At 37.6% G+C, this 24,419-nt stretch overlaps 1 protein-coding gene across 17 annotated transcripts in view; it reads right to left on the minus strand.

Annotated features, from left to right (window-relative positions):
• Positions 1–24,419, minus strand: part of EIF4G3 (eukaryotic translation initiation factor 4 gamma 3) — a 397,045-nt gene that overhangs the window by 17,617 nt on the left and 355,009 nt on the right. For all 17 annotated transcript variants that reach the window (XM_082614842.1, XM_082614845.1, XM_082614849.1 and 14 more), the window contains 6 exons: positions 23,461–23,579; positions 19,332–19,504; positions 13,687–13,812; positions 12,448–12,529; positions 10,191–10,289; positions 1,553–1,699 (listed from right to left, as the gene is read on the minus strand). In XM_082614842.1, coding sequence (XP_082470968.1) covers positions 1,553–1,699; positions 10,191–10,289; positions 12,448–12,529; positions 13,687–13,812; positions 19,332–19,504; positions 23,461–23,579 — 746 coding nt within the window. The remainder of the gene's footprint in view (positions 1–1,552; positions 1,700–10,190; positions 10,290–12,447; positions 12,530–13,686; positions 13,813–19,331; positions 19,505–23,460; positions 23,580–24,419) is intronic.

Below are 24,419 nucleotides of genomic sequence, written 5' to 3' on the forward strand. Positions count from 1 at the left end.
ATGGACCTGAGGACACGGGGAGGGGTAAGGGGAAGCTGGGACGAAGTGAGAGAGTGGCATGGACATATACAGACTCCCAAATGTAAATACCTAGCTAGTGGGAAGCAGCCGTATAGCACAGGGAGATCAGCTTGGTGCTTTGTGACCACTTAGAGGGGTGGGATAGGGAGGGTGGGAGGGAGATGCAAGATGGAGGGGATATGGGGATGTATGTATACGTAGAGCTGATTCACTTTGTGATACAGCAGAAACTAACACACCATTGTAAAGCAATTATACTCCAATAAAGATGTTAAAAAAAAAAAAAAGACTGAAAGAGCAGTTTGAGCTCAGTGTAGTGAGCCTGCCAGAAGCACAGAGTTTAAAAAAAAAAAAGCAAAAAGCACCACGTAACTGTACTGTTGGACCACACTTGGTGATCATGCTCAGTTTGCACATGTCACTTTGTGAGGAATGTTCAAAATCCAGGTTATGTTTGTATGAGAATAACCAGACAAGGGTCTGGATATGAAGATTTCAGGAACGAATGAAAGAACCTAGAGGGGGAGATAGGGATATATCTTACTGACTAGTATAAATTACTTAAAAGAGATTCTGAATTAGGTGAGATGATAGATTATCATATAGACAGCAGGGAAAATAGGTAGAAAAACCAATTTATCAGCAGCTTCATTATTTCTCAGTGCCTGGAAATGAGTTGTTAAAAAAACAACAGCCCATTAGAAGGACTACAAAACAAGATTTATGCAAGAGGGAGAGAACTAGATTAGCCTTCAATGGCTTTCTTTCAACTTGGATTAGTATATGATCCCATGGAAATGTGCACAAATAAAACACATGTACATAAACAGAAGTTACTATTTAAAGGAATACAGTAACAAATTAAAAATGGACATCATCAACAGACTCCACAAGATAAATAAGATACGAAGTTTCCAGAAGGGAGTGTCGTTATGAAAATGTCAGTCAACACATTTTTTTTTTTTTTTCTTTTTGCGGTATGCGGGCCTCTCACTGTTGTGGCCTCTCCCGCTGTGGAGCACAGGCTCCGGACGCGCCGGCCCAGCGGCCGTGGCTCACGGGCCCAGCCGCTCCACGGCATATGGGATCCTCCCAGACCGGGGCACGAACCCGTATCCCCTGCATCGGCAGGCGGACTCTCAACCACTGCGCCACCAGGGAGGCCCAGTCAACACATTTAATAATAATTATATATTGCTTATTAATTTTATCCAGATTAGTATTTAAAACATGACAACATTAAGAAATGAAAATTTTTGAATGGTAAAATGCAGGGTGTATCCAAAACTAATGAGAGATCCAGAAAAATGGCTTATGTTCTGAATATTTTTACCTGACTTTATAAAAGACTACGAATCTTATAAAAATAGAAAAACAGCATTAGTTTCAAATACATAAACATGTAAGAATAAAAACTAACTTCATTAAAGTTAAAAACTCCCATTAAGTGAGAGGGTAAATATGTGAATGAAGGGATCCCACAAGAATCTTCCTTTCAGAGATATCAGGGAAGGTGACATAGTCTTTATACCTCTACCCAGTCAAAGATCTGTTCATCATTTGCTTTGTCCTCAATAATGAGTTTCTCGAGTCGCTTATACAGCTCTTCGGCAGAGAGTTCTTTCTTTGAAAGTGCTTCAGAGGAACAGGAACCATCAGACTCTATAAAGTCCAACTTCTGTAACATACAGTGTTAAACATATTAACATAATTCAATATTATTATCACCCTGAGAGGAAAACAAAGTCATGGGCTATCTCTTCTATTGCACATGGAATCAAAATGATCAGCAGAAGCCATTCTATATTTATTGTTCTAAAAGATTCTCACTCCGTTACCCTTCTGAATATTTCCCCATTTTTTAATACTGCATAGCTCTGCTTCTTCTTAAAAACAAAAGCAAGCTTACTTCTCCTCCAAATCATTCTGAATTTCAGTCTTTTTAAAAAATTTAAGTACATCTGACATACAATATTATATTAGTTTCATGTGTACAAAATAGTGATTTGCCATTTGTATACACTGTGAAATGGTCACCACAATAAGTCTAGTCATTATCTATCGCCGTACAAAGTCAATACAATACTATTGACTGTATTCTCCATGCTATATATTACATCCTCATAACTTATTTATTTTATAACTGGAAGTTTGTACCTCTTGACCCCCTTCACCTATTTCACCCCTGCCAACCCCTTCCCCTCTGGCAACCAACTACCTATTCGCTGTATCTATGGGTTTTGATTTGTTTTGTAGAATCCACATGTAAGTGAAATCATGCAATATTTGTCTTTCTCTTGACTTATTTCATTTAACATAATACCCTTGGGTGCTTCAGTCTGGCTTTTAGCTGTGACATAGCTCTAAGGCAGGGCAGGAGTACTGGCAAGGGTACAATTTAACTCCCTTTCTGCAGCCTATGATTTAGTATCACTATTGCCACTGAGCAGCTGTCAAAAACTCTATAGTTTTAGTTTTGTCAAGTCCTTTAAACACCTCTTGACCATTCTGAATCCGAGTGTGAGAAACGATGCCATAATTGTTTAACTCTTAGATGGGTAGTTAAAAAAAATCAATAATCAAAATGATTTTTCATTTTCAAGGGTATAAGGAAATGAGGTATATAAGTATGTTTTGCCTTATGAAGTTTCTCTATGCAAAAACCATGAAGATTAAAATATTAAAGATTATTAACATATTTTCCTCTAATACCTTAGAAGACTCTGATATATTTCTATACCCTCCTTTGATCCACAAAGAAAAAATTACCTTGAATTCTGTGAAAAAAAAATTTCATTCTATCATTTTAATTGTCTTTACCACTTATGTCTCATTTTAAAATATATTCCTATAAAGTTTAGAAACATGATTCAGTATTACAATTTTTCTGATTCAATGTTGATAAATATCTCAACCACCACATTTCAGTATACATACAAAATCACAAGAAGATGGCCATAAGTTCTTTTAAGAACAGGCAATTTTTCACAGCTTTGAAACGTTCTCCAAATTTGTTCTAACACTCTTAGGTGTTAGAACACCTACACAGAATACCTCTTTAACCTACCCTAAACCTACATAGATGACTGAAGGTCTGAGAGTGATTAACAACAACAGCAAAGTCAAACATGAATTACACTGCTCATTAATATAATATGACATAAAAATGTGAAAGTGAACGTCTTTACCATGGCCAAACAGAGTCAGTGGTGAGTTGTAAAGTTTACCTTGGTCATTGGAGAGAAACATTTATTTCTCAGAATCCCTGTGTTTCTGTATACGTTATCGAATCCTCCTAGAACCTAGAAGGCTGGGCTTCAAATTTATGGATCAGCTCATCACTATCTCTTGCAGAATGTACTCGGGTTCCCAGAAAAAGGGCATTAAACCAGCCATTTTAGTTTTTATTTATTTTGGCTGTGCTGGGTCTTCGTTGTGGCTCATGGGCTCTCTAGTTGTGGTGCACAGGCTTCTCTAGTTGTGACACGCCGGCTCAGTAGTTGCGGCACACAGGCTTAGTTCTCTGACCAGGGATCGAACCCAGCCCCCCCCCCCACTGCATTGGGAGTGTGGAGTATTAACCACTGGACCACCAGGGGAGTCTCTAAACCAGCCATTTTAGAAGAAAGCTAAAATTCAGGATACAGAAGGCCAAGTTTTCTGGAACCTCATTTTTTTGTCTTTTAAACTTTTTTTTTTTTTTTTTTTTTTTTTTTTGCGGTATGCGGGCCTCTCGCTGTTGTGGCCTCTCCCATTGCGGAGCACAGGCTCCGGACGCGCAGGCTCAGTGGCCATGGCTCACGGGCCCAGCCGCTCCGCAGCATGTGGGATCTTCCTGGACCGGGGCACCAACCCGTGTCCCCTGCATCGGCAGGCGGACTCTCAACCACTGCACCACCAGGGAAGCCCTAAACATTTTTATTAATAACAACATCATCCGTAACTGACTGAGTTCCTCTCTATGCTCAGTGCTTCTTAAACATTATCTCATTTAATCCCCATAAAAATTCTACCAGATAGTTATTATAAGCATTTCATAGGTGAGGAATATGAGGCTTAGAGAAATCAAGTAAGTTGCTTAAAGTCTTAAGTGGTAGAAAATTGGAACCTGAATCCAGGTTTATTTGACTTCAAATCAGGGTGCCATATGTTTTCATTTCTCTTGGATATACACCTAGAAGTACAACTGCTGGGTCTCATGGGAATTCTGTGAGGAAACCATCCTTATGTAGTTATTTTCATAAATTACATCTTTATACAATGTATGCCCATTAACACATATTTATAGTTATTTTCTTATGGATTTGCCTTTTAAATCATATAGCAAAGAAAATGAGGAGCTACAAACCAAAAACATAAAAATACTTGCTTTTATATTTACCTGTGTGGTTACTTTTACCATTTATCTATATTTCTTTGCATGGCTTCGAGTTACACTCTTGTGTAACTTTTGCTTCAGCCTGAAAGACTCAGTTTAGCAGGGGAGGTCTACTAACTCAGTTTTTATCTGGGAATGTCTTAATTTCTTCTTCATTTTTATAGGAAATATTGCCAGATATAAACAGTCTTTAAATTTTAGTACTTTATTCTTTTTTTTTTGGCTGCGTTGGGTCTTCATTGCTGCACGCGGGGCTTTCTCTAGTTGAGGCAAGCGGGGGCTGTTCTTCATTGTGGTTCACAGACTTCTCACTGCGGTGGCTTCTCTTGTTGCAGAGCTCAGGCTCTAGGTGTGTGGGCTTCAGTAGTTGTGGCACACGTGCTCAAGAGCTCAGGCTCAGACGTTGTGGCGCACTGGCTTAGTTGCTCCGCGGCATGAGGGATCTTCTCGGACCAGGGCTCGAACCCGTGTCTCCTGCATTGGCAGGCGGATTCTTAACCACTGCACCACTAGGGAAGCCCAGTACTTTAAATATATCATTCCAGTGTCTTTTGACAGCCATAGTTTCTGATGATAAATTGGCTGTTAATCTTATTGAGGCTTCTTTGTATGTGACGAGTCTCTTCTCTTTTGATGCTTTCAAGATTTCTTCTTTGTTTTTGTCTTTCAACAGTTTCATTATATCTTGATGTGAAACTGACTTTATCCTGCCTAGAGTTTGTTGAAATTCCTAGATGTGTAGATTCATATCTTTGATCAAATTTGGGAAGTTTTCGACCATTATTTCTTCAAATACTTAAATACTTTCTTCTGCTCCTTTCTCCCTTCTCTGGGACTACGTTATGTATATACTGATGTGTTTGATGGTGTCCCCTAGGTCCTTAGACTTCGTTAATTTTTCTTGTTTCTCTTTTCTTTGCTCCTCAAACTGAGCAATTTTTTTCAAAGCCTCTTTTTATGTTAAATGGATTATTTTTTCAATATGTATTATTACAATTTAAAGTTTTCTTTAAAAAATAAACTATAGGGACTTTTAAAAAAATTCAATGATATTCAGTTTCATATAACAATGCCAGAAATTTCATTAGCAAAACAATTAGTAAAAGAGTGTATCTGTTGTGAATACTGAAGATGGATTTTCATCGTAGTAAATTAGTGCTGAATCAGTGATTCCTGACTGACTGAGCAATTTCAATTGCCCTGTTTCCAAGTTCGCTAACTGATTCTTCTGCCTGCTCAACCCTGTTGTTGAAAGAGTCTAATTTTTCATTTCAGCTATTATCACTTTTCAGTTTCTACTTGGCTCCTTTTTATAATTTCTACCTCTTTACCAGTATTCTCAACTTGTTCAATTCATCATTCTGATTTCCTTTATTTCTTCGTCCATGGTTTTCTTCAGCAACTTGAGCATATTTAAGTCAGTTGAAGGCCTTGTCTAGTATTCCCAATGTTTGGGCTTCCTCAGGGATGCTTTCTGTAATTTTCTTTTTTTCCCCTGTGAATGAGCTATATTTTCCTGTTTCTTTGAATACTTCATAATTTTTTTGTTGAAAACTAGACAGTGTAATGCAGTAAGTCTGGACATTAGATTCTCTCTCTCACCCCGTATGATGTTGCAGTCATCTGTTTAGTGACTTTTAGACAAGGACTATATTCCTTCTCGTATATGGTTACTGAAGTCTCTGATCCATTATCTCTGCAGTCAGCCAGTGACCTTTCAGAGATTTCAGTGAATGCCTGGATCCAATGAGAAAAAGAGAGGGGCGTGGGGGTGTGGGGAAGACATAAATGTGTTCTGTTTAAGTTCTCTGACAGACTCCATCCAAGAAGTTGCTTCAGGGTGAGGAGCTGAAATGACATCAAGGTCCTGCACAGGATACTCGGTGAACTGCTAGGCAGATTAAAAGACACAACACCCATCTTTAGAGGACAAGGTCTTTATGGCTCAACCTGGCGCCAGAAAGAAGGTGCTACTGTCTCCTCAGCTGTCTGTCACAGAGCTGGGGGCTGATAGCTTTCTATGCAAAACACCAAAATCACTGGAATTTACCAGACTCTTTTTTTCATCAAGAATCCTCCTGGTATTGGTAGTGCATGTGTTCCACTCCATAATTCCAAAATAGCTGATTCTAACAGACCTTCCCAGCTCAATAGTTGTTTCAGTGGAGGGACTAATTCTGGACCTTCTTACTATATCATCTTCCCTCCATCCATACACTGATTTTTAAATTTTAAATTAACCTTACATTCCTGTGATAAAACCTACCTGGTTATGATGTATTATCCTTTTTATATACTGTTGCATTTGATTTGTGGAATTTTTGTTGACAAGATTTTCTGTGTTAATTAGGAATACTGGTCTATAGTTCTCTTTTCTTGAAATGCCCTTGATTTTGTTATCAATTTAATGCTGGCCTCACAGAATGAGTTGGAAAATAAGTCTCTCCTGTTCAATGTTTTGGAAGAATTGGTGTAGAATTCTTTGCAGAATTGGCATTATTTCTCCCTTAAATGTTTGGTAGAATTCATCACTGAACTCACTGGTGCCTGGAGTTTTCTTTGTGAGAACATTAACTACTTCAATTTCTTTCATAGATATTCAGGTTATCTATTCTTCTTGAGTCAGCTCTAGTAGTTTGTGTCAAGAAATTTACTCATTTCAACTAAGTTGATGTATTTATTGGCATAAAGATTATTTGCAAAATTCTCTTACTTGTTGTTATGTGTAGAATCTATACAATGTCACCTCTCTCATTCTTTTTATTAGAAACCTGTGCCTTCTCTTTTTTATTTTTCCTGATTCGTCTGGCTAGGGGTTTATCAATTTTATCTTTTCAAAGAACCAGCTTTTGACTTCAGTGACTTTTCTCTACTGTTCTTCTGTTTCATTGACTTCTGCTCTGATTCTTGTTATTTCCTTTTTTAAATTTTTATTTATTTATTTATTTATTTATTTTTGGCTGTGTTGGGTCTTTGTTTCTGTGCAAGGCCTTTCTCTAGTTGCAGCGAGTGGGGGCCACTCTTCATTGCGGTGTGCGGGCCTCTTACTTTCGCAGCCTTCTCTTGTTGCACAGCACAGGCTTCCGACGTGCAGGCTCAGTAGTTGTGGCTCATGGGCCTAGCTGCTCCACGGCATGTGGGATCTTCCCAGACCAGGGCTCGAACCTGTGTCCCCTGCATTGGCAGGCAGATTCTCAACCATTGTGCCACCAGGGAAGCCCCTCCTTTTTTCTATTTACTTTGTTTTATTTGCTCTTCCATTTTCTAATTTTGTAAGGTTGAAGCTGAAGTTACTAATTTGTGACCTTACTTGTTTCCTACACACAGGTGTTCAGCACTAAAAATTTCACTCTAAGTACGGCTTTAGTTGCATCCCACAAATTTTGATGTGTTGTGTTTTCATTTTCATTCAGTATGAAATATTTAAAAAATCTTTTACGATTTCTCGTTGACTCACGGGTTATTTAAAAGTGTGTTATTAAGTTTCTAAATATATGTTGCCCTTATCCTTAAAGGTTAGTTTATTTGGAAGTCAACTCTAGATTAACTTTAAGATTATTCCGGGACTTCCCTGGTGGTCCAGTGGTAAAGAATCTGCCTTACAATGCAGGGGACACGGGTTCAAGCCCTGGCCAGGGAACTAAGGTCCCACATGTCGTGGGGCAACTAAGCCCATGCCCCACAACTACTGAGCTCCTGCACCTCAACTAGAGAGCCTGCGTGCTGCAGACTACAGAGCCCACACGCTCTGGAACCTACACGCCACAACTACAGAAGCCATGCACCCTGGAGCCTGTGCGCCACAACTAGAGGGAGGCCTGCACTCCGCAATGAAGAGCCCGCGTGCTTCAATGAAAGATCCCACCTACCGCAACTAAGACCGATGCAGCCCCCCCACCGCCAAAAAAAAAAGATTACGCCACCATCTTCCATTGTTATCTATGTATACTTTGATTAACAACTGGCTTTCATTGTTGCTATTGCAAAGTCTGCTTTTCCTTTGTAGGTGATGTGCTGCTTCTTTCTAGCTACTTTAAAATCCTTTTTTGCTTGCTTTTGATATTATGTAGTTTCACTAAAATGTAACTATCCTATGTGGTATACATGTGCTTTCTATATAGATTCATATATTTTTCAGTTCTGGAAAAGTCAGCCACAGTCTCTTCAAATATTGCCTCTTCTCCATTCACCCTATTTTCCCTTCTAGGACTCCAATTAGACACATGTTAGACTTTCTCATTCTATCCTCTAAATTTCATAACATCTCTTAGAATTCTGTCTAGTTTCTTCTCCTTCTCTTTTTATATCTGCCCAGTCATTTTGACTACTCTATTCATGTTTGCTCATTTTTGTGATTCCTTCTTTTTAAAATAATGTTATTTTATATGCTGAGTGATGATTCCATTATCTCAAGTCTCTGGAGTCTAAATCTTGCACTTATTGTCTGTTTACTGTCACTCATGGTTACCTGTTTCGTTATACTTTAAATGAACTCTAAGTATTAACTCATATATTTAGATAATGTTAATTTGCAGAAAGTAAGAGCTAAGTTGAGTATAGTTTTCTCCAAAGAGCATTTTGGTTTGCTGCTTCTTGGAGCCAGGGTAATATTGAACTGGGACCATTTCAACATCTTCAAGATCTCTGGCAGCGCTTATAATGGTATTAGGCAACACACCCTTTACATGTGCTTACTGCTCAGAGCCAATTTCATCTTTGGCTTTTTCCGCCCTTATTCGTTTTGTTACTTGGGAATTTCTTCCACTTTTTATGAGCCCAGCTATGCAAGATAAATTATGCCTTATGTAGGAGTACTCCTCAGTGTATCTAGACTACAACCAAAAGAAAGCTAAAGTCCACAGTTAACCTAATGTCTTTATCCAGCTTAAATATATCCAGCTTAAAATATACTTAAAGTCATTTTCTGATTGCTTTATTACTTTCTTTTTACCTAAGAGTGATTTTTTTCTTCTTATTGCCGATTTTGTTGGCTGTCTTAGCATTTATTTTCCTCAGATGTTTTAGGATTCTGACTTGCAGGATCATTTTGAGAGGAAGTTTTTTGTTTTGTCACTCTTCTTTTTATGGTTGCCTCTATTTGATCCCCCACAATTCTTTACTTAGGACCAGATTATATTGACTATGGAGCCTTCTGCCTTGTTGTGGATTCCTGAATCCAGTTACCAAGTCAGTAGGCAGCTTAGCTAAGGTTCTGCCTATAAGACTATATCTACTTCCTTGTATTTATTTATCAAGTTTCCACTTAGTGACATGCAGTAAGCCTGTCTCCAATCTTCTACCTTGAAAGGGGCATCTAGACCCTATTACCCCACAGAAGTAACTTCTCCTGCCTCTATTTGCTTTCAGATCCAGAGCTCAGAAGACTTGCAGCTTTAGCCCTATTAACCCTACTTTATTCATCAATTTCATTTCTGGTTCATGGAGACGTGTAGCTTGTTTTCTAAGTGTGGCTAAATCCTTAAAATTTTCTTTTCTTTTTTATCTATCATCTAATGAACGCAAAGACAAAAAGCTATGATGTTGTTAAAAGTTGCCTGGTGAGAACTGTGATCGAGTCTGATGAGAGATCAGAAAATATTTGTCCTTAGGAACCACGAGGTTTTTTTGGGTAAAGTGGCTTTAAAGCATGGACTTACAATGACATCTTGACCATGATTCCTATTTTGGTCTAATTTTAATAACTGGAATACTAGTACAAATACTTTTATCTCCTCTAAGAAACAGACCAACTACGATCAAACAGGAAGGCACAAGCCTTGCTTGTACTCACCTGCTCCAAGAGAAAATTATGTACATCTTCCCCTTCTGGTAAAAAATCCTTCCAGCTGAGGTCAGCCTCCCTCCATAAGGCTCCCACTTTCTTATGGCTCTAAAACAGACATTAAGTCCAATCCATTTACTTTTACATTGGAAGGAGAAAAAGAAGTCAAGAGTACAGAAGTTTGAAGGAAGGCTAAAAAACTGAAACTTTTCCTTGCTGATATGAAGTTAATTTCTTAGGACACTTAGCTTTCAAACTGAGATGTCTGAAGGTTCATAAACGTAATGGTAAATGAAGTATAGTTGCTTAACGTTCAATAATTTCTTCTACCAGATGACTAATCTGGGGATCTGCAAGCTGGTGTTTGGGGTTTATGAATATAATCAACTAAAAAGAGTCCAATTCACAGAGCTTATAAATTCAAAACTGTCTCTTTTCCTGGATAGTGCTATATGCATCTGCTATTAAAGCCATTCAATAAGCCTCCCTGGAGTCTCTCTTCATAGTAGATTATGATTATGCTACCTAACATGAGAATGACTAAGGAAGTCATTGCTCCTGATCAAGGAATGAGAATTATTTCAAGGGCAAGAAGAAGTGCAAGGCTGAGCCCAGGAAACAACAGAGAAGAGCTGCTGTCAGGTGGAAAACTGATGAGGAGGTACAAGTCCACTGCCTGAACAAAGTCACAGTGATAAAGGAAAATGTCAGGCTTTGAGGCTGCAACTGTCATCTAAGGAACATGTACTAGTTATTTCACAGACTAACTTGCCCAAGGTATAGCTGATAACCTGGCAGGGTCAGGATTTAAACTCAGGCTAATTCCAGAGCTTATATTCTATGAGAATTTTGTTTTAGTTAGGAGAAGTGAGAATTTGCTTTCTGTTTCTACAAATAAAAGTTAACGAGAATTTGAATTTTAGGGACTAAAGTCAAGTAGGTAGAAGAGCAGGAGAAAATTCTGGATCTACAAACTGGGGTTCAATAAAAACTTTAGTGCCATCAAGCAAAGAATATTAAGAACAAATAGGTAATCAACTAGAATTAGAGACGAGACTGTTTAGTACACCTATCTATGAATAACTATTAACAAATAAGTATAGTTTAAGTCAGAAATCACTCTAAAATTTTCATACGTGAGTTGTTTTGTTTTGACGTTTCTCACCCCAGGAGTTACATCACCTTTGTGAAGCTACACCACTTTCCCAAACGTCTTAGACCTCTAATATAGCACTGACACTCTCTTTTGAAACTATTGGTTTAGATTTGTCTCCCTCTCCAGTCTATAAATTCTTTGAAGATTTAGCTACCTTTGCAGACTAAAATCCTAGCATAGAGCTTTGCAGAGAATTATGCAGTATTTATTAAACTAAAATAAATGCAACTTTAAGATAGAAATTCACAATCCTGCAGAATCATTTTTACCACCTATTTCTTTTTTTGCCATTAAAAAATTTATTTTATCGAAGTATAGTTGATTTATCATGTTGTGTTAATTTCTGCTGCACAGCAAAGTGATTCAGTTATACATATATATACATATATACATTATTTTTCACATTCTCTTCCATTATGGTTTATCACAGAATACTGAATATAGTTCCCTGTGCTATACAGTAGGTCCTTATTGTTTACCCATTCTACATATAATAGTTTGCATCTGCTAATCCCAAACTCCCAGTCCATCCCTCCCCTACCTCCCCTACCCCAACCCCACCCCGGGAACCAAAAGTCTGTTCTCTATGTCTGTAAGTCTGTTTCTGTTTCGTAGATAAGTTCATTTGTGTTGTATTTTAGATTCCACATGTAAGTGATATCAATATGATTTTTTTTTACCACCTATTTCTAATCAGATTACTTAGCCCATGATCCAAAAATATTGTAAAATTAATCATTTTATGAATCTTATCTTTCTCTGAAAGCAGAGGAGTTTTAATTGAAATCTATTAAGAAGTATAAATAATATAGCCATTTTGTTTCAAGAGAAGATAAAATCATTAGCCACAAATAAAATACATCTTGAGATTCTTTAGAATTGTACCAAATCTAGCTGAGATTAGATAATTCTTTCCCAAATTACAAGAAAACAGAAGGACAAATATACCTTTGGAAGAAACTAGATTGAACCAGAAACCTCACTTTTTTTTTCTTCTTCAAATAATAGAAGTTAAGAGAGTTACCTGCACAATGATATCTAAGCTTTTCACAGATAACCCAAGATCAAAATCACTGCACTTCCCAATAGGCTGCTAAATCCAACACTCACCATTTGTTTGCATAGAAGGTGCAATATTTCAGAAAGCAAGACTCCAGCTCTTCCGACAGGAAGTAAAGGTTTGCTAAATTCTCTGTAAAAGATAGGAGTAGTGATTAAGTACCTCTGAACAAATTCTCTGTTCTAGAACAGTATGCAAACAATGTATGCCAAAAGAACAGATACTGTGCAACCTAAATAATACTGGGCAAGCCAAAATTCCAGAACATCTCTAAGTAATAATTTTCAGAAGTAGTTCAGAGACTTCAGGTTCACTTTACGCTTCATGGGGAAGCTGGAAAGAGACTTTAGAATTCCTGGGTTTTGCCTTTTTCTCTAACTGCTTCAGTGACAGAAGCAATGCAAAGATCAGTCTCACTTAACAATCTGTTTATTTACATGAGCTCCACCTTAAGCCGAAAGAAGAGAAGCACCTTAGGTAGCAGGGAGTTGTGAAGCTTAGTTATGAAGTGTTTTTAAGAAAGGAAGCTTTTCTTTAGAATCCAGATGAAACAGAAAGGAACCAATTTTCTCACAGTCTATATCAGTATTTCCCAAACTGTGTTCCACAGGATGACAATAATTATTCCTCAGAAAAGGATTCTACAGTCAATTAAGTGAAGCACTGCTGACTTAAACAAAGCTAAAGTTTTTATTTGTTGCTTGGTTTTACTATAGGATTCTCATAACTTTTAATGTGCTATAATACGCTTTGTGAATCTCAAAGAAAAGGGACACAATAGTATGCAGAGTTTGACTATGTGAACAGCTTTGGGGGAAATACTAATGTTTTGAAGAAGAGTCTACACAATGTAGCAACAATTTCCCACTCACGTCCAAATCTAGAAATGCCTAAGAGCTCAGCTCCTTTTAAAACAACCTGAGCATGTGCTATGCAGGTACCACAGTCTGAAAGTTATTATGTGGAACTATAACTTCTTACAGCATTGGAGCAATGAGAGACATAAAAGTCAGATTAACATTAAGCTTCCAGGAGCAATCACCTTCCAATTACATGATTCTGGAGCCATATCTAACCTTAATGGACCACAGGGCTATTATATCCCCATCACTTCTCCAATTTAGAAAAATATAACATGTTTATACTGAAATTAGAAGTCTTAAAGAGCCACAGGCTGCGTGTGAGAGTCCTCAAAAGCACTAAAGCAAGAGCACTATGCTAGAAAGCCAGCTGGTAAGCTCTGAGTTATTTTAAGTAGATACACATCAAAAGAAACAAGTATAACTTACACGATAAGTTCTCTCATGGAGATTCCGCCTTCTTTTAACATGGGGGTCACCAGTTCAGCAAGGTACAACCAAATATGGGGAATATCAATGGCCATGTCATCTGCCAATTCTAGTGTTTCTGAAAAACTGAAAAAGAATAGGAAAAAAAATTCACATGCAAATATAATTCAAAAGTTAACATTAAATAAACAGACCAAAAACCAGTCGACAAATACCTATTAAACAACTGCTATGTTCGGTACTGTTCTAGGCATCAAGTAAACAAGTTTTTGCTCTCAAAGAGCTTATATTAGTGTGGGGAGGAAAACAAAACAACCGAAAGCCTATTTGCAGATAGGGCTAATTCTCTGAAGAACATGAACTATGGTACTAGGCTATCCCTAGAGGGTGATCAGAAAATACCTCTGTATGGAGGTGACATCTGAAAGACTTAAATGATGAAAATGAGGCAGTTATATGAAATTCTAGGGTAATAGGCTATTCTATTTAATCCCACACTATAAATAGTTTACCACAGTTGAGTATCATATCCTCTGAGTCAGTCAGAAGCACTGACTAAAAACTTAGTGTAATGCAGACCAGACACAAGGAGAAGAAAAGACAAAAATCCTTGTCATTGAGGAGCTTACAATGGGGAAGAAAACTGGATGGATACAAAAGAGCCTGACAACATTATTATATAACATCGTCATTATGACAAGTTACAAACTGTTCGACCTCTAAAGAAAAGCTAATGGTTTCAGGCTTTCATGCTATGGAATATTTCTCAATGTGAAGTAAAATAAATGGAATTTCAATATAAAATTTAGAAATACAAAATATCAGCACAGTCTTTTTAGGCTGAAAATCATAGCTATTCATTTTAAGTATAAAAACATAACTCAAGACTTTGTTAATCATTCCAATATAGAGCATATTAAAAAGTCCAAAAACAAAAGTGAATTAAACTATAGGAGACATATACATAATCACAAGGAAATACACATAATCAGAAGGAAAGGGCAAATGAATGAAGGGGCCAAGAGCAGGTGGTGTTAGTCTTCATATCCTTTTAGATCTCTGCACACATAAAATGTGTGCTTTTTCACTGCAATTCCAGTTTCTAGCCAGAGTGTGCCATTCTTTTTACCTACCTCAGAGGCCTACACAACACTTTTCCACTTAAAACCTACAAGGCAGAGTCCCTTTCCTGAAGGTGCCATTTCAAAACAATTGGCAGCTCAGCCACATTATCTACCTCTGGGCTTCATGAATCCTTAACGACAATTTTGTGACCTCACAGCTTGCAATTACTTGACATCTATTTGCTATACAACAGATTCTTGACTGTTCTCTCATTATGTCCACTTTCAGCTCAGTTAATGTGCCAATGATGGAACATAATCTGGCTGGGCTTCAGGATTTCTGGGTTGATCACCTATAATGCCTATTCATGTTCCATGGGTTAGCGGTATAGATTAAACTGTTTAATGAGCCCATGAGACAACCGTAGCCGTCTTGGTCTTGCAGCAGTATATCTGCTCTTCTTTTCATCTCATATTACAACAAAGAGATACCCATATTCTTGCCCCTGTTTTCTACTTCTTGATTAGTCAGTTTATCATGGTACAATTTGCAGAACACAATCACTGATCAAATCCATACTGCTGATAAAAAAATATATTTGGCTGAACATAGGATATCTGAAGCAAAAGCTCATAAAAGACTTATTTCTCTTCAGATTTACAGTTCCTAAATCCTTTTGTACGATTTTAAAAGAAAAATCCTAGGTGTGCAGAAGCTGCTAGATAATTATCTTTATGTCTTTGGACTACTACCTAGCCTGTAACAATGCCTTGAATAATATATTATATATTATATATATTCTGAATGTATATTATGCCTTATATAATATACATTCAGAAGCTGGCTGAATAAATGAAACAGAGCTACACCGTAGCCTTGTTTCTTGGTATGTAGTGACCACCACACCCACTAAACTGTACTTCCATGAGGTCCACAAGTGGGACTTAGGACATCCCTTCCCCCATTTCAACTACAGAAACTCTACTTTTATTTATTTTATATATTGGGTTCCTGTCTAAAATTTAATTAAAGAAAGCAATACATTGTTAAAAGTTAGAAATATATTTTTTAATTCAGTAAAGTTCTGATTAGACAGCTGCTAAAAAGGCAAAATAATCTACCACAATTGGAAATGATACTGTCAAGCAGAATCTTCTACAATTTGCATTATGATGACTTAATAACAATATAAATCTACTGTAGATAATCAAAGAAGAAAGAATGAAGACATCTCAAAATTAGACTGGTCAAGTATTATTATGACTGATCATTAGAGAATCTAACTATAGGTAAAAGGAAGAAATAAATAAAAAGATTTTAAAAGCCAGTACCGTCTTCAAAGGAATACCACAGAGAAGGCTATTTAAACTAAATCTTACCTATGTGAGCAAATGGGGTCTTCACTTGTTAACTAGCACCTCTACCATTTTGCATATGGAACTTAGTCTGCTTGTCCATGTAAGCGCCAAATAGTATCTTTTTACCAAAGCAGAAATGCCTTAGGTGGCAAGAAAAGTTCAAGAAAAGTCATCAAAAAAGTAGTCAAGGGCTTCCCTGGTGGTGCAGTGGTTGAGAGTCTGCCTGCCAATGCAGGGGACACGGGTTCGTGCCCTGGTCCGGGAAGATCCCACATGCCGCAGAGCGGCTAGGCCCGTGAGCCATGGCTGCTGAGCCTGCGCGTCCAGAGCCCGTGCTCCGCAACGGGAGAGGCCACAACAGTGAGAGGCCCGCGTACCGCGGAAAAAAAAAAAAGTCAAGAAGGAGATAAGAATTTCTTTTCCAGTAAGCCTCTCCCAAAATGAAATATTAATATATCAAGATTCCTTGAAGGGCACATATTTTATGTCTCTAGTCAACTCCAATTTTTACTGTCCTGTTTTTCATTTGTTTATTACACTTTCAAAGAGATTCCAATTCCATGGTGAACAGTGAGCTACACTCAACTACCTTTAGTAGACAGTTTTTAAAAAGAAGTCTTCTGAGGCCATGATATTAAATGACTGTACCACACTATTTGAAATGCACCTACACAGTAATGTGCCCACGTACCTACCTATCTAATTTGCATCATAAAGTATTTAGATTCAAGTCCTGAAATTTCCAAGAGGATGGCTTGATGTTGTGGAAATATTATTTATATACAGCAACTATTATGCTCAGAGTTGATACAGCATCTTGTAAGGAAAATTCCAAAGGATCTAAGCTTTATTTATAAACCACCTGACACAAAGAGCCTATCTGAAATTTCTGTCTAGTCTATCTTACTATTTAAGTAGCAGTGCATGCTTTGGGGAAATGTAGGAGAAAGGGCAGATTGACAGTTGGAGGTCTTCTTTGTTTTCCAGAACCATCACAGCTTTAATGGCTGCTCAGAAGTTGGCATCTAAGCAGTATCAGCATCCAAGAAAGCTGACCTTGTGCTCCCCCACGGTGCTATGTAAGGACACAGATCTTTGGATACTGGGACTAAAGAGACACAAGACAGGGCATTTCTGTGGCTCCAGTGAAATGTGCCTCTCTGGACAATATGATCTATTTATAACTTAGGCTTCAGAAGCAATCGGGAAACTACGATCTACTTGCAAGAAGGCTCTTGGTAAATAATAACCAAGAGGCTATCTCTTTGTTTGCACCGTGCCAGGCCTCTGCATTTAGGAAAGAATAGGGGTCTTCCTAGGGCTCTGGGTCTAAGGATGGTTAGGTCTAACTAAGTATCAAAAGCTCGGCCTGAAGCCGCTGCATTATCACAAGCTGCAGAGGAAGGAGGGACAAAGAGAGATGAAGTAGGTACCGAGACACAGAAGTGTTCATCTCATTTCTGGTCTAAATAAAAGGCTGTGGTTGTGGATGTACTGCCAGCAGCGGCGGCAGCACCACCATGAAAGTGTGGACACCAGGTCTGGGTGTGACACTTTTTCCTCAGGGAATCCCACAAAGAGAAATGAAAATGTCTGAGGTAGCTTAGAAACCAAGCTAGCACCTCACAAGTTCAACTAAGGCCAATGAAGCTAGAACACACCCCTTTGAGGGCTTTCCAGGTATGAATCAACTTCTGAGTACAGCTTGAAGAGAGACAGAAAATGGTAAACAGTAATCTAGCATTCTCATTTCCAAAACTTTCTGGTGAATATGTCATAGTATCTGGTAAAAAGCTAATATTTATAAATTAATATAATAGGTATTACTGAAAGTATAGTTTCAAGTTGGCTAGGGGCAGAACTCAACGTGTGAGGCTATAAATACCCTCATTTGCTCTTATTATTTACACTGGCTGGTTACTGGAGTGAATCTCATATATCTCTTTTAAAACTGAAAAAACATCCTGGCTTTTAAAGGCCAACAACCATAGCAACTTTTGCCAAAGTTTCTTACTAATAAGTTAACTGGGTCAGATGGCCTTAATCTGGTCAAGTCACTGAATCGAGAGAAATCTAGCTCACTGCTGAAGGATAACTTTTTAATGATCCTAGGAACAAATACACATCTTCTGGGACCTTGAGCACAATGTCATCATTCCTTCCAAAATCAAATGAATATTCCTAAGTACATTCAACCTTGGCATTTAATGGTTACACTATTCTAAGAGGTTGGCCATATCTGAAAGATATACAGAGATCACCAGCATTTAACTTACATGAACACAAAAAAGATTAGCAAAAAAGATTTACAATGAGAAAAATAACTTAAATAGTGCAGAATTCTTATGGCCATCCCACTCAACGAGCATATACCCCAAATGAGTATGAGATGTGAGATTTATCCCATCTGACATTTATCCTTCAGGAGGTCTTAGTTCCTTTCCTCTTAGAAAGTGGGTACCTGTCAGTCCTGGGTGTGGTTCTATGTTTACCTTTGCACAACATGGCTCATAAAACAAAATTTTTTACCATATGCAATTTTCGCCTTAAATATTGATTTTAGAACATAAGCCTGGGCAAGATTCTGTACCACAAAGAACCTGATCCATGCATTTGTGATGATCACAAAGATAATCAGAACCTGATCAAATAAGGATATAACACAAGTGACAGCCAGACTTCATCAAACCAGCCATCATGAGAAATCATAATGAAACCAGCTTGGAATAAACTATATCATTAACAACTTGGGAGTTACATATGCTTCTATGGGGGTACAGTGAACAGACAAGCACTTCCTGTCCAAAATGAACCATGGTTTACTGAAAGAATAAGGCTTTTAGGTTTAAGTTAATTTTCCAGAATTTTTCTCACAAAGAAAAGCTTTTTCCTAGAGAACATGCAGGGGTTTACATATAAATGGGCTGATGAGCTCAGAGCTTCCCGACAGTTAAGGGGGTCTCTGCTATCTTACTTACATCATAATATAAGACTAACAACTAGATACAGAAAATCAGAAAATAACCATTATGCCCTAGCACAATCTATAAAATGCCATCATATCAACCAACATATTATCAATATAATATACATCAACATATTATGGTAGATACAGTTTTAATCTATGGAAATAGCTAAATACTTAAAAAGATATGTACTTTTAAAATTAAAGACTACTTAAGAGCCTAGTAACTGAATACCACTCTTGAGTAGGATACCGACCCTTTGAAAAAGTCCTGTTTGCTGAGTTTTTCTGACTGCACCAGCTGATACAGTAATTGGCCCATGTGATCCCTGGTGATCTGGCTCCTTTCCAGGGTGGACTCCACACCCATTCTCACAAACACATAGAGCAGGCCCTGGGCATTCAGCTCTTCCACACACTGCATGGCTTCCTGTTCAAATAGCAAATAAAAGCTTACTCCAAAATATGGATAGAATTACCAGAGTGTGAAAATAAGTTTAAAATCTTTTACTTATGACAAAGTCAGTAGACAACTCTAAGAACAAGACAGTTTTCATATATATATATATATATATAGTTAAACATTAATATAGCTCAGTAAAGTTCAGGTTAATATGGGCAATATTATTAGGCATATTTAAAAATAATACTGCATCTTTATAAGGCTAATGTGTTTAGATTAACAATTTTATTAAAGATCACTCAAAGGACCAGAGGCAAAAATGTATTTTTCTACACAATGTTTACCTATATTATGATCATTTTAAAACTGGAAATGGTATATTATGAAACAATATTTAAATAGAAATTCAATGTCATGATTCAAAAGCCTTAATGTGGCAACTGAGGTAATTCTGTTTGCGTATGTAATATTTGCAAAATCTTCAATGAAAAATGTCTTCCTTCATAGTAAAGTTGACATGGTTAGCTGAAGTACTAAAAACGTTTTAGGAAGATCTTGGGATGTGGGGCTTGTAAACTGGTCCTTACCATGGGATGATCTAGCTAGGTCAATACCTTTGATCTGGAGGATAAAAGCCTGGCAGCCAGGGTCACTGAATCACCAATACAGCAGTGTGCCTCCCTGCCCTCAGCTACCTCAACTTTGTCTGAGTCCAAAATCCTTTGGTTCAACATCTGCAGAGAGTAGCTCTTCTGAGGGGGAAGATGCATGTGAGAAGGGCAGCCTCCTGACTGAGGAAGGGAGTAAGGCATATCTGGGTGTCTCACTGAGACTGTATTTCCCCTCTGCTACTTTATGTAATATCTCCCACATCAATTTTTTAACTAAAAGATTTTCAAACTATAGAGAAATTAAAGAGTAATACAAGGTACACCTATATACCTTTACTTCAATTTAGATTCATTAGTTGTTAGCTTTCTTTCTCTTCATATATCCAAGAAATTTAACATTCATACAATAATGTCAACAAAAATATCTGATATATAGTACATATTCGAATTTCCACAATTGTCCCCAAATGTCCAATATAACTTTTTGTTGTTGTTGCTCTAGGATCCAACTGAAACCTGACATCACATGTCATGATGTCTCTTTAGACTCCTTCTTTTTGGCCTTGCTGTGCGGCTTGAGGGATCTTAGTTCCCCAACCAGGGATTGAACCCAGGGCCCTAGCAGTGAAAGCTCCAAGTCCTAACCACTGGACTGTCAGGGAATTCCAATTCCCGCTTTAGATGCCTTTAGTCTAGATCAGTCCTTTCTCTCTTTTTTGTCTTTTTATGGCACTGGTACTTTTGAAACAACTGTCATGTAAAGCTGTTTCTTACATACACTTTTAACCAATCAATCCTTCTGTTTCCAGCCCCATCTGCACCTCACGCACATTCATGGTCTGCTAAGTAAATTACCATTCATCCTTCTAACTTCCAGAATGTTGCTGCCCTCTATTCCTTATGCTCTTTATCCTTGTGGGTTTTTACCTCATTTTAAGCCTATCTTCATCATTAAAAGGTTTTTTCAGGAGAGAGTAAAAATGAATGCAAGTACTCAGTGCTCAGTACTAAACCTGAAGTGACTAAGTGTCTTCCAGTGAGTATTTAGTCACTGAATCTGCCTACCAGGCCAACTAAGTACATCATGGAACTTCTAATGAGAAGCTTCTAATTTCACAGCAGTTCATAATCTTACCCTTCTCCCTGATTTTCTAACAGTTTGATTCTTGTTTTTGAGCTCTCAGCTGAAATGACACCTCCTATAGTCCCTGTGACTGCCCAATCACCGGCTAGCATACCACCTAATTTTACTTCTCTGCACTATAACATTGTTTTCTTTTTGTAGTAGTTGTTTATTTATTTTTAGGGCAGCTTTGTCTGTATCTCCCACTAGAACATAAACTCCATAAAAGAAACATAAAAAAAACAGACTATGTTGTTCACTACATATACTACAATATTTCCAGGAAGTACTCCTTAAAATGTGGCTGGCACATTTCAGGTACCCTATACATATATGTATCACATAGGCTAAAAACACAAGATGTGGAGTCAGACAAACGAAGGTTTGAACCCTGGCTCTGCCACTTACTTACTATTGTATGAGTTTAGGGATGTAACTTAATCTCTCAGCTTTGACTTCCTATCATAGGGTTACTATGAGGATTGCAAATAATACATATATATTGATAGAAGCACTTGGGCACATTGCCAAACACAAAACAAAGGCTCAATAAATATTAATTTGTATTAGCACCTATTAAAATATTAGGGAACAAACTTCCTTAGAATGAGCTCTGTAAGCCTTTAGCATGACACACTAATACCCTAAAGGTAATAAGAAAAAGTATAGTTTAGGCTCTGAAGCTAGAAGCCTGGATTTGAATCCTGAGTCTACCACTTATCAGCAGTATGACCTAGAGCAAGTTACTTTACATCTTTGCACCTCAGTTTCCTTATTGTAAAAATGGCTATTATAATAGTATTAATGTCTGGATGGTATTATGAGGATTAAATAAACTAATACACATAAAATACATGGAGTAGCACCTAGCACACAGTAAGTCCTCACTACGTCCGACATTATTACCTGGTTCCTATTGCCACTCAGCAGCAGAGCTGCCTTGTACAATGCATAATGACATTCATGAGTCATAACTGACTCTGTCCCTTCCATAGTGCAGGCTTGGTCTAGAGCTGAAGAATCTTCAAAGGGTCCTCTTGTTGCACCTAAGTGTTACGAAGGTCTTTTCCTTCTTAAACCTCCAGTTCATCACAGGGTCCTACTTTTCCTCTTTCAAAGCATTTGTTGCTCACTGACTTTGTATATCCTTTAAATTATTTCTAAAGACAATCTCTACTGCTTTCTTTCTTATTGTTTCTGTTTTTTCATCTTTTCTTAGTCTTTCCATTTTCTTCTTTCACATTTCCCTACTTCCACGTAAGAAAAAAGCTGTGCTGCCCATTTGTAAGAATACTCCTCATTTTCCAGGAATCTAACAAATCACAGTATATGAAGTCTATTTTTTGGCTCATTCCAGATAATGTTCACTTATTTTTGCTGCATTTCCAAGGGTTTCTGCAAAGTACTCCTCTCCAACTCGCTCATGAGCAAAACTTCTTCCTACTTCTTGTAAATTTTGGACAATTTCAGTAAGCTTTTGCCAAAGGAAAAGTAGTTAATGTATCTGACAAATATTTTAACAGATAAGCCTTTGCTGACTCCAGATCCCTACACTAGGCCTCATTATATGATCTCTCCTAAGACCCTATAGGTCTACTAGAGTTTAACTATTTATGGAATTTATCTGTTTATGATCTGTCTCTACCTTAAGACTACAGGGCTCGTGAAGTCAGGAGGTATGTATATCTTATTCATTGCTATCTTAAAATGAAGATCAAGGAGAAGGTTAAGGTTAAAGAAGGGCAAACGGAAAGCCACATCTTGAAATGTTTCACTTAGGCTGTCTGACCCTGGCACATTACTTACTCTTTTGTGCCTCAGTTTTCCACTTATGAAATAAAGAAAAAGTAATGTCAGCTGTACTTTAAAGTTAATATGAGAATGATGATAAAATGACTGTAAAGATAACGACAGGTAATATATAAGGAGCCAGGAATTCCTCATAATGATAATGTGTTGTTTTCTGTTCATCAGTATCAAAGTCAATTTGGTTACTCCATAGTGGGAATGGACTGATACCCGTTCTTCCTTCCGGACCACTGATCTTGTGAACTACAGTACCAATTAAAAGAGAGTACTTGGCAGAAATGCATCAAAGCTGTGCAAACTGAACTGTGTAGAGCCTGGATTACTCACTCTAAGTCTCATCAGTTCACAATAACTGGTTTAGACCAGAACCAGGTTCCTCTGTCTCTTGCCACAGGGCTTTCTGTGTTGTTGTTGCTTTCTTTTTTAAAAATTTCGTTTACCTTAAAATCATTAATGTGTAGAAATTCATCAATGATAGATTTGGACTTCCTCTCCATCTCCTCCTCTGACAAGGCAGGCTTGTCAGGGGCTGACGTTGCTGGAATTTCTGGTTTCGTTACTAGTGAGGTTAAAAAAAGTGAGAAAGTAAAAACGACAAAAATTATCATTAAAATGGGAGGATTATGGTTGACAATATTTATGTGTTGTTACATTGTTTTTTTGGTAAAGGCATTAAAATAGGTACAAATTTGACAAAGCAAGCTACCTGGAAGTAGAATACAGAAACATTGTTTTAGAGTAGATATGCACTAAGTAACTTCATAATCCACAACAGCTACAAGGTATAGGGATATGATAAATCTTTATAATTAGAGTTTTGTTCCTTTCTGTATTCTTTTTAAATTGAGGTACAGTTGATTTAAAATATTACATTAGTTTCAGGTATACAACATAGTAATTCAACATTTTTCTAGATTATACTCCATTTCCTTTCTGTATTTTGATTCCTCTCCATTGCTTCTATGATGAAGAGCACATGAGGCCCACACAATCGTGCACAGAGCTACAGCCACATTGGCCTTTGGCAGTTGCTTGAATACGCCATGGTTCCACCTTCTAATACTTTGCTCATGGTGCTCCTCCTGTATGAAATGATCTTTCTCTCTGTCTCTCATCCATCCCTCCCTGCAAACCTGTTTTAACTCCTCTTGGTCCTTCAGACCTGAGGGAAGACTTCCCTAACATCCCTCTGTGTCAACTGTACTCAGCTCCTTTGTTAAGTACTCTCTTAGAAATATATTTGTTTCTTTCATAGCATTTTGCTGTTTGTATTTATATATCATCTTTCGTGGGGTTATTTGATAAAGTTCTTCCTGATCCAGCAGACTGAAGGCCAAAGCAGGGATCGAGTACCCAGAAGTCACTAGGTGCTCAGGTGCACGTGGCAAATGAACAAATG

This window comes from Mesoplodon mirus (genome assembly GCF_964341445.2).
Source record: "Mesoplodon mirus genome assembly, chromosome: 3".
NCBI lineage: Eukaryota > Metazoa > Chordata > Mammalia > Artiodactyla > Ziphiidae > Mesoplodon > Mesoplodon mirus.